General features: G+C 39.3%; 1 protein-coding gene across 1 annotated transcript; it reads left to right on the top strand.

Moving 5' to 3' along the window:
- Window positions 1-706: 706 nt before the first annotated feature.
- On the top strand, window positions 707-10,974 carry opn3 (opsin 3). The gene is made up of 4 exons (XM_023276677.3): window positions 707-1,103; window positions 3,445-3,764; window positions 9,278-9,529; window positions 10,198-10,974. Exons 1-4 carry the CDS (start codon window positions 785-787, stop codon window positions 10,468-10,470), a joined length of 1,164 nt encoding a protein of 387 aa, XP_023132445.2. The 5' UTR covers window positions 707-784; the 3' UTR covers window positions 10,471-10,974.
- Window positions 10,975-11,302: the final 328 nt, after the last annotated feature.

Raw genomic sequence — 11,302 nt, forward strand, 5'->3', positions numbered from 1 at the left:
ATGTTAAAGAGGAGACGTTACTTACCACCACATATATATATATATATATATATATATATATATATATATATATATATATATATATATATATATATATATATATATATATATATATATATATATCCATAATTAGTAACATTATGAGGTCTTAGCTTTAATATTTAAATCAGTTAGGTTCGTCTCCATAATTAATAACACTTTAGGGTCTTAATCTTAATATTTGAATGAGTTAGATTAGTCTCCATAATTTACTGGACACATAGAAGGACTCACTATACTTCTATTAAAAAGCACTTTGGCTGTTAGTTTAAATGTGCTGGAAAGTAATGATTACTTAACTTGAATTAATTCATATAAAATGTATTTCAAGATCTTTACCGTCTTTACCCAGAGAGAAAGAATCCAGAGATTATTAGGACATTTTTATTTCAAAATAAAATAGTGCCATTTAAAGGCGCATTTAACAGCACACGTCAGTATCGAAATTGCCCTATTATTAGGGTGTTTTGCTATATTATGAGGTTACGTAAGAAACGCTGTAAGTGAATGCGAATGATATTTTGGTTTTGTTGATTTTTTTCAGATATATTTTCGTCTCCAAACATGTCGAGCAGAAGCGTGTTTACTTTGACAGTACTTCCGGCGGCAGGACGTCTCCGTGACTCCGCCTTGACGTCGGTACATTGACCCACTTTTCTCCAAACACTAGTCTGTCGGGTTTGAATGAGCGGCGCGCAGGCAGCCACAGAGGCACAATGCTGGAAACCGAGTCCGTGTCCGCGAGATGAATCCGGTTAACGACAGCAGAGCCGAGAGAAGCGCGGAGGATTACTTATTTACTGTGGGCACTTACAAACTTCTGGCTTTTACCATCGGAACTATTGGAGTGTTCGGCTTCTGCAATAACGTGGTAGTTTTAATACTCTACTGTAAATTCAAGAGACTCCGGACTCCCACTAATCTGTTACTGGTCAACATCAGTTTGAGCGATTTACTGGTTTCTGTCATCGGGGTAAACTTTACGTTCGCTTCGTGCGTCAAAGGCGGATGGATCTGGAGCCAGGCGACATGCATCTGGGACGGCTTCAGCAACAGCCTCTTTGGTGAGAGAAAAAACAATGAAAAAAGACAAACGTGTTTCTGCTAGCATCGACATTCACATCTATCAGTATTCATTAAAAAAAATTAAAAGTGTTCAACAGTTGTGCCAGGCTGTGGTTAACTGCTCGCTTCTCATTATAGGCAAAATCAAAAATAGTGAATTCTAGCATCATCCAGAGTATGAGAAAATGCAGCCTGATGTACTGCAAGGAGGCAGAGATGCCAGTATAAAGTATAGAAGACATGGAATTAGGTTATTATAATTGAAACTCATGTTTTAATTGAGTGTATGTATATGTGCATGTATGTATATATGTGTGTATATGCATAAATATGTGAATATGTATATATACATATAAGTGTCTATATGTATGTGTGTGTGTGTAGAAATATATAAATAGGTAGTATCATAATTGGATATATTTATATATCTTACATGTATAGACAGAAATGGTATATTATGTAAATATTTAGGAAACTGAAAATTAATCAATAATTTATGAAAAAATGGTGGGATTAAATAAGTGTTTCTTTACATCTTCTTCTTCAAATATGTAGACCTTGTCCAGAATTGTGGAATATTACTTTTGCTTTATGATTTTGTTTTGCATATATATATATATATATATATATATATATATATATATATATATATATATATATATATATATATATATATATATATACACACATACATACATACATACATACATATATATATATGAAATAAAAATAAATCTGAACACATCTGTGTTGGTTTGAATACAGACTGGGTCAAAAACAGCATCCTGACCCAGTCTCTCCCTCTGATGAGCTGCTGTAAAATCTAACAGCACTGAAGGACTACCCAATGCACGCTTTATTCTGCATTTATCAGCCAGCACACTGTGTGTTATTTCTGTAGATACCCTGCAGGTCATTGCTGCATGCAGAGGGATCCTTTGTCACCTTCACTGCGTATGTGCGTCTTTGTTAGTGGAGCATGACTGTCTATTTATTACCAGCATAAGTGCGCTCAGCAGTAAAGTGTGAATGAACACTCTGGGTCCCACCTCTGTAGGAATTATAGCTCAGGAGGATGGATGTGTGATAATGAGCTCATTAGAGCGAGCCTTCAAGCCTTTTGCTGCTTTATCAGCAAACTAAACACAGTTTAGCGCTGGACTCCTCTCCTGTCGTCTTGCTGTCCTTTAACTGAAATTGTCTTCCACATGATCTAAAGAGCTCTGTCAGTGGGCAGCGCTGCAGTGATGACTTTGTTGATTTAGTTTCCGTAGATGTCACAAGATGTCACAAGAGTGGAAAGCTTACAGAGTTTGAATGTGCACCGTGTACATAGATAGGAGATACAGGATGATGTTCTGTCATCCCTGAAGTGACGCTGAGCAGGCAGGATGACGTGTCCTGCTGCTTTGGCCCACACTCAGCCGAGGAGGACAAACCTGGCAGATAACGTAGATTTCAGTTACGGTGAACTCACCTGCACCTTCCTTCCTTCCTTCCTTCCTTTCCTGTCGTTTCACTGCAGCTAAAAATCTTCACATTTTCTGTGTGACATTTTTACATGTGAAAGTCCACGGTCACACAGGTGCCATATCTGAGTGTGAACACTGCCAAGATCTATCTGTTGATCCCCAGACTGAGCTCAATATGAAAGTGAAATTGTTCAAAATAAATCCTATGCCTCGACAGCATGTGCACTCTATTGTCTTTACACAAATCATCTCTATGTATTACTCAGTGGAGGTTGGTGATAGTGTGATTGGTACACAGCAAGAACCTCTGGCAGTTCTGTCAATCCGTCTGACTGAAACCGTAGCCTGGATAGTATGACTCAAGCTTAGTGCACATTAGAAGATGTAATTAGAGAGATATATAGGTTATGTGAGTGTGTGTGTGATGTGTATTGATGAAAACTGATGCAGAATCAGTTTCAGATGCTGTGCCATGAGGCAGGCGTGCTTTTTGAGAGCCGTGTCACATGAAAGCATTAATGAAATAATGCACATAAGAGCTACGACTGTGCACCATTAAAAGCAAACCACTTCAGTCTGTGTGGGAAAAGCAGACTGTATTATGCAGACACAGGTGTTCGAGGTGTGTGTGTTTGTGTGTGTGTGAGTCAAGAGTCTCTGTCTGTGAGTTTTCAAAGCTTTTGCAACAAAATGATTGAATGTGATGTTCAGCTTCAGGATGTTCAGAACTCTGTTTTCACAGAGCATGATGAAACTCAGGCCAAAGAGGCACTAAGTAGCCACTGACCCAGATCCTGCAGTGAGAGCTCTGCATTACTCAGCATGGTTATCTCTCTCTCTCTCTCTCTCTCTCTCTCTGTGCCGCCAGGCATCGTTTCCATCATGACTTTGTCAGCCTTGGCTTATGAGCGTTACATCCGGGTGGTCCATGCCCAGGTAGTGGACTTCCCCTGGGCTTGGCGGGCCATCGCCCACATCTGGCTGTACTCTCTGGCCTGGACAGGAGCACCACTGCTTGGGTGGAACCGCTACACTCTGGAGATCCACCGGCTAGGCTGCTCTCTGGACTGGGCGTCAAAGGACCCCAATGATGCCTCCTTCATCCTCTTCTTCCTCCTAGCGTGTTTCTTTGTGCCTGTCGGTGTTATGATCTACTGCTATGGGAACATCCTCTACACAGTGCAAATGGTAAGGCATGAAGTGTTTTTTTTTGTTGTGTTTGCATATTTGATCATTTATGAATGAGTGAGAGAAATAAACAGAATGAACGACATGGATTTATGAATGGAGGGTAGCTAATCAACATGCTTTTACTAAAATCTGGGAAGGAAGCATTAAAGATGCCCCATTGAAGCATCTTATCATTCCTGATGTAAAAGAGAAAATTTTATACAGCATCATTACTATTTTTATTATTTATTGTTACATCTAAAAATTACACCGTTACTATTAAACAATTATCAAAGCTTTTACTAATGTATCAACTGCTTACAGTTCACACAATAGCATCATCTTTAGCATTTCATTTCACTTTTGTGTTTAATTATGAAAATGAAATATGGTCTATCAAAATATGCACAAATTTGCATTCATGTTATCAGACTGAAGTGTTTATACACTAGGGATTTGGCTATTTCTTTTTATCACTCAATCAGAAAATATTCTCAACAGTCAGAAAAAAATCCATTTTCACCAGGTTTTTAAAAATAAAATGTTTTAGAAATCAGACTATGAATGACATTTGAACTGAGTCTGAAGCAGAAACGTTCAAAACATAGACAGGAATAATAACTTGGTGTGTGTAAGTGCTGCTGAAGAGGAGATATTTAGCTCAGAGTATGATAAAACAAAACACACTTTGAGACAATAGACGATAAAGATGTCTAATGGAAAATTCCATGTATTTTTCTTGGAAACCACAATTTACTAGTAAACTTTCTACCTAATAGATTACTTAAGTTAATTCAGTTATTTGTTTGTATAACAAGTTCTCAGAATGTTTTTGAATTATTCAAAGAAGATTTTATCTTTCTACTCTGCTAAGGAGTGTATGTTTTTCCGTCCGTCTGTCTGTCTGTCCATTTGCAACATTACTCAAAAATGGACAAACGGATTTAGATGAAATTTTCAGGGAAAGTCAGAAATGACACAAGGACCAAATGATTAGATTTTGTAAGTGATGCGGCTTATAGTCTGGATCCATGGATTTGTTAAAGATTTCTGTATCATTGCGAGATAGTGGGATGGCGTCACTGTTACTATGACAACAAGTGAACACTACATGATTGTGATCCTACTACAAATCGACCACTGTGGACTTATCCATTGGAAATAATACAAGGAAAGAGTACCCTTGGCAGAGTGCTACGCTCTCTGAGTGCTTTTCTTGTTGAATATGTGGTAATTTGCACAAATGTCCAATAAACAAAGTGTAGTCAAATAGACACCTAAATGTGTATTTTTGATATTTTTCCCCCACTGGTCTGACAGAAAACATGTTATCTTAATTTTATTGAAATTAAGCCAAAATCTCAAAATTGACTAATGCATGAAAATCAGCATATCAGCTCTTTTACCTCCAGAGTTCATGCACACTCCTGCTTACACTTCAGTTTAGCTGATGATTTAATAGTTATTGTCTTTTATTTCTATACACATGATTAGGCACTAATTTTTTGTTTCAGGATTTCCATGTTAACTGACTTCATTACAGAATGTTTCAACTACTTTAACACTTACACATCAACACATTTCAGCTCCATTCATTGCTTAATCTTCAAATGACAGTTCAGCTGGTTTAAATTACTGCAATATATGTGACACTTCAGTTCCTTTCAGATCTCCCTAAAATATTTCAACTGACTTCCAGGTAAAAAACATTTCAACTGCTTTCATCACATCCACTTTAGTGTCATTCAGCTTACACTTAAATTGACACTTGGACATCATTTGTTGAACTGAAACTGAAATGAAACTTTCATTTTTGGCCACAGACTGCAAATAATATGTTCATAGCAATTTCGATGTTGTCCTTTGGTTTGTGGACAGCTGTTTGGAAGTCTTGAGTTTGGCATTTGCTCATTGCCGTCTTGGTATTTTGAAACCAAATGTAACGCACAAAAAGATGGGTCTGTCTGAGAATTCAAGGACACTAAGGTAGCAACCTGTTAATCGCAAATTAACCCCACCTTAAAAAAATACCTTGCTTTGCTCATCTGTTTTACTCTAAATTGGTGAATAATTTACAAAATGAACATCATACTAGATTGAAGGAGACATGAAACTAGTGATTGAAACCATAAACTCATCATGAGGAAAATTGTTACTGAGGTCACAATTGACAAATACGGTTATTTTCTCATTAACTTCTATACAATTTAGCTACTTTTGGCAACCAGAGGAGTCGCCCATTGCTGGCTGTTAGAAAGAACACGAGTTTAAACCACCTCCATTTTGGCTTCAGTATTCAGACCCAGGGGCTAGGTGTATCTTTTATGTCAGTCTATGATTTTACTGCCACTTCAACTTCTATCAGCCTTCCAGTTTAATACTTTAAATCATACATTGTTTCAACTACTTCAAATGATAGATTGATTATGTTAATTTTGTCATCTTTACATGAGGTTAGCGTTTGCTTTTTATCTGACAACTTTGTAAGGATTGTGAAGGATGTTTTTACTTTTACATGTTTTTACTGCGTCTGCAGTATTCCTCAGAAGTGTCATCCGACGTGTTGATGACGTGTCTTTTGTCAGGTGACTGGCCTGACAGATCTGTCAGAATCTGTCAGGCCAGTCATCAACGTCCACTGCAAAATAAACAGTCACATCATGGACTGGGACAAGAGAAGAATCATAACGTCAGAGGCCAACAAATATAAACAGTGGATAAAAGAGGCCATTAAGATCAGGACCAATGATTCCATGAACCAAGATAAGGAGGCCTACATCCTCTCGCACACCTGGGATTCCATCCTCCAGAGACCATCGGATGACGGGCAGCGTGGCTGACAGATCTGTCAGAATCACCTGATAAAAAAACACGTCATCAACACGTCAGAAGGAAGACTGCAGATGTAGTAGAAACATATGAAGGTAAAAAAGATCCTTAATAATCCTTACAAAGTTGTCGGATAAAAAGAAAACGCTAACCTACTTCAAGTGATATACGGTAACTATGAATATCTAGAGACTATTACATTATTACTTTGAGCGAAAGTCTGGAGAAATGCAGACGCTTCTGGGTTTTCATTTTAATGAAAAGAAACTCCTTGACCTTAACTGGCCAAGTGCTGCATTTTGCTTTTCCTTCATTACAGGCTCTATTATCACAATATTCCTCTGGTCCTTCAGGGCTCGTCCTGTACAGGGGAAATTATCCGAAAGTGCCTTGTTTCTTGTGCCTTTACTGAGCTTTAGAAATGTCACCGATAGCGATAAAAGTGAGAAGTGAGCAGCCTGTGTGTTGAGCACTTATGTTTGTGTCAATGATTCCAGTAAAAGCATTGGAGAGCTTTATCTCTTTGGTCGAGAAATGAGGGAATCTGTTTGTACCATCAAGCAGATGGCGACTGTAGTTTTGGAAGAGGATTTTATGTAAGCAAATGTGTAAATGAGAAAGACAGTAACTCAGTTCATATCAAATGTCTCCGATGTCTGGCTGCATCACAATTTTCCTTCTTAAATATGCACAACATTGCAGGAAATGTGAGCTGCTACTTCCTCAGAGCTCCAAGCTTGAGTACCACAAAACTCCCCGAAAAACTCAGAGGCCTTGGAGAGCTCATCACACATTGCGTCACTGTGGGAAATCTTCAAAGAGGAGCACTCTGAAACCTGCAGAATATTTTTGATTTCATGTAAGAGCAGTTGGTCTGCTTTGCCAGAAACAGAAGTCACACATATCTGAACACCTGGAGAACAACAGAACATTCACTGGAAAATAGATTCATAAGAAACAGAACATAAATTTTTAAAAACAGATTCTGTGCATTCATGAATAAAAATAGAAGCTTTCAGTGATTCAATCAGCGGCTGTATTGTGTTTTGAGGGAGCCGAGAAAATAGCCACATTCTTTATGATCTCATCGCTTAAGCTGAAGGGTATATCAACTCTACAGTGTCCCTCACCCCGTCTGTTGTTAAGGTATTACCTTGTTGTTTCCACAAGCTGTCAGCCATTACCACAATGTTATGACCCAGCTCTCAAGGGGAAAGAGAAGCAACATTAAACCAAGTTTATTAGGCAAAGAAAGTTGTTTCTAGCAGGATTGATAGTTTAAGATTTACAAACAAGAAAAGCACTCAGAGTGCAGTACTCTGCCAAGGCTGCTCAGTCGTATCATTTCCGACGTATCATTGGGATAAGTCCCAATAAATCCCCAGCAGTGGATTTGTAGTAGGATCACAATCATGTGATCGTCAGCAGGCAACTGACGTAGTGTTCACTTGTAGTCATAGTTACAGTGACGCTGTGCTGCTATCTTGCAATGATACAGAACTCTTTAACAAATCTGTGGATCCAGACTATAAGCTACATCACTGCCAAAATCTAATCACTTGGTCCTTGTGTCATTTCTGACCTTACCTGAAAATTTCATCCAAATCCATTTGTCTGTTTTTGAGTAATGTTGCTACCAGACAGACAAACAGACATACGCCGATGGTCACATAACTTCGCCACATTCCTTGGCGGAATAATGACAGCAAGAAGGTCTGTTACAAAGGAGAGAAACCTGTGCTACTTATTAAAGAAAAGCAATTAAACTGAAAAAGTTCTCTATTTTCCCCCATAAGCAACATACTAATCTGTCTGCTCTGTCTGAATTAAAAGAAACAAAAACAGGAAAATATAAAACTGAACTACCTGCCTATCAAATACCAAGTAAAAACACATTGGTAGCAATGTCCCTACTCCTCAAGTGAGTGTGTACATGTAGCTAATAAACTACTGAAATGGCCAAACAAACAGGTCAACAAGAGACACATACATAGGTAAGATGCTCACTCCAAACCACAGCCTTAAGGACAGCTGAAATTGATTTGATTTAACTGGACATCTGGACTGGGCATACATCCAATTACGATCTTAGTAACAGCAGTAGTTAGGCAGGTTGTGCAGCATCTCAGCATCAGCAGCCAAGTATGTAATAGGGTCCACACATTCTGGTCACATAAAAGATCTTGAGAAGGTTAATCACATAGGGCAGATGTTAGCTGATGCCGTTACATGAGCTTATGGAATTAACAGGACTGAATAATGCCAGGTGTCTCTTCCATTTGTTAAAGCTGCTTGTGGTGTTGATTTTAATCAATGTTATGTGACTTTTGTGCTTTCTTTTCTTGCTGTTTCTTTGTCTTTCTTGGCCTCCATTTTTAGAAGTTACATGTCACTTTTCTCGTTATGAGGAAAAGGTTGGGATCCAATCGTACCTGAAAAGCACTATGATTATTTTGGCATGACATTAAAACAGCATATAATACTGTCACACAAGCATTATCTTGGCATCTGATTAAGGCACTTTTCTCTTCTCCCTCTCTTCACATGCATCTAATACAGTTTCTAACATTCCAACCAGGAGACTGCCCAGTAAGACACAAACCTTCCGATCTGATCCGGCAACTCTCTGGCCACAGGTCTGATTACTTCTTAGCCTAGTATCCCTCTCTTGATAGCATCTTCCTTTATCTTGTTCCTTGCAGCTCCGCTCCATCCAAGACCTCCAGACGGTTCAGATCATCAGGATCTTGCGATACGAGAAAAAAGTCGCTGTTATGTTTCTCCTTATGATCTCCTGCTTCCTGGTGTGTTGGACGCCCTACGCTGTCGTGTCCATGATGGAGGCCTTCGGTAGGAAGAGCATGGTGTCCCCCACAGTGGCCATCATCCCCTCATTCTTTGCCAAGTCCAGCACAGCATACAATCCCCTCATCTATGTGTTCATGAGCAGAAAGGTTTGTAATCATAACATTTTCAAATCGTTTATGTTTCTGGAAAATAGCATCAGTTCTGTGTACACTTCGGAAGCTGTGGTCGACACAACCACAGCTTTCCTGCTTTGTGTAGCTGATGAGTGTGGTGTAAGGTTCAGCCATACCCGGTGGATGGGGTGTCGTCTGGAATACGTTACATGTTTCACTAGAGAGTTCTGAATAGCCATTTTCTGTGTGGTCAGTTGATTTTTTTTTCCCTCCAGTGACCAAAACTGAAGCCAGAATTTAATATGGACAAACAGGGCAAATCAATGGCATCTCAATTAGGGATGATGGTTTGTTTTCTCTTTGTGCAGCTTCAATTTGTGGTTTGATCAGAAAAAATATTTCAGAGCATTTTCACACAAAATTGTGCCGAATTTAATTTCACACATTTTTTATAGGATGTTTGTATTTTACTGCAAGTGTTCTGTCACATTTTTCCAAGCCTTAATATGTGCAGAATGCATTCATTGGGTTTGTGGGAGTAAAATTGTCACATATACTGGTCTACGTCTGCTGCCTTAGAAGGTGTTATCTTGTGTGTTTGGCAGAGAAATGAGAGAGGAAAAGGTGCTATTTGACCCCAGCGTTCAATGCAATCCTCTAAACTGTTGCCTCTGCTTCTCCTCCCACTCATGGCCCCACAGTTCCGCCGCTGTTTGCTGCAGCTGCTCTGTTCACGGCTCTCTTGGCTGCAGCGCAACCTCAAAGAGCGCCCCCTGGCTCCGGTCGAGCGCCCCATCCGTCCGATCGTGGTGTCCAGCGGATGCAGCAGCAAAGACCGACCCAAAAAGAGGGTGACCTTCTGTTCCTCCTCCATCGTCTTTATCATCACCAGCGATGACTTCCAGCACCTGGATGTAACGTCCAAGGCTGGAGGTTCCACGAAGGTTAACGTCATTCAAGTGAGGCCGTTGTGATCCACATGGACTGGACTTCTCACTCCGCCACTCAGTATGCCTTAGGACCTAACATGCAGTTCCAAGCCAAAATAATCCTGTCTGACCTCCCTGGATGTTGTAGTTTCAGGCTTGTCACAGCTTAGTGTAAATATCTAGCTGTTGGCCTGAGATCTCAACTAAACCTATTTCAGTAGTATGAAAGTGTGACATCCTCGCCTAACATCAGCTGTGGTGATATAAGTACTAAATTATGTAGTTAACAAGTAGTAGTATGTTCCTCACACGTATTTGTCAAATATACCATACAGTATATGTGACAACAGTAGGACTGTGTTGGGTATTTAGAGGCCAGGTATGGATCAGAGTTTGGATCAACATGTTGATAGCAGATTTGTTTTGGTTGGTACCCAACTACAAGTGTGAAAAATGGAAAAATAAGCCTTAGCTTCTTAGCCATGAACCATATTCCTCAAACTGACATTACTGTGTATGGATTCAATAAAGAGATCCTATTTTAAGCTACCTACATTTTGTACCTTATCTCATTTCAATCTAAATATTCAGTGTGATGAGAGCAGTAACTGACATTTGGTAAAAAGATATGTATGGGGACTGCGGGAGGGTAATTAGATAAGAGGAGATGAGACTGGGGCCCAGTATGCTCCAGCTGGACACACCTTTCATAACCTCCTCGGCTGTCAGCTATGAATAGACTTGATGAATGGATTTCCATAGCTGATAAAAACCCTTTCCACTGTGGATGTGTGAGTGAGTGATGGGCTTTTTGTGTTGTTGTTTTTCTATCATTGGAAAAATGCATTTGTTTTATTTCAAGAGTAAGATGAGGATC

This window comes from Amphiprion ocellaris, chromosome 16 (genome assembly GCF_022539595.1).
Source record: "Amphiprion ocellaris isolate individual 3 ecotype Okinawa chromosome 16, ASM2253959v1, whole genome shotgun sequence".
Classification (NCBI taxonomy): domain Eukaryota; kingdom Metazoa; phylum Chordata; class Actinopteri; family Pomacentridae; genus Amphiprion; species Amphiprion ocellaris.

Bases quoted from the DNA above. Each gene is read 5' to 3' on its own strand.
- opn3 (XM_023276677.3), top strand. From the start codon at position 785: ATGAATCCGGTTAACGACAGCAGAGCCGAGAGAAGCGCGGAGGATTAC. The intron at 1,104-3,444 runs GTGAGAGAAAAA...CTGTGCCGCCAG, and splicing joins CTTCAGCAACAGCCTCTTTG to GCATCGTTTCCATCATGACT. The intron at 9,530-10,197 runs GTTTGTAATCAT...ATGGCCCCACAG, and splicing joins ATGTGTTCATGAGCAGAAAG to TTCCGCCGCTGTTTGCTGCA.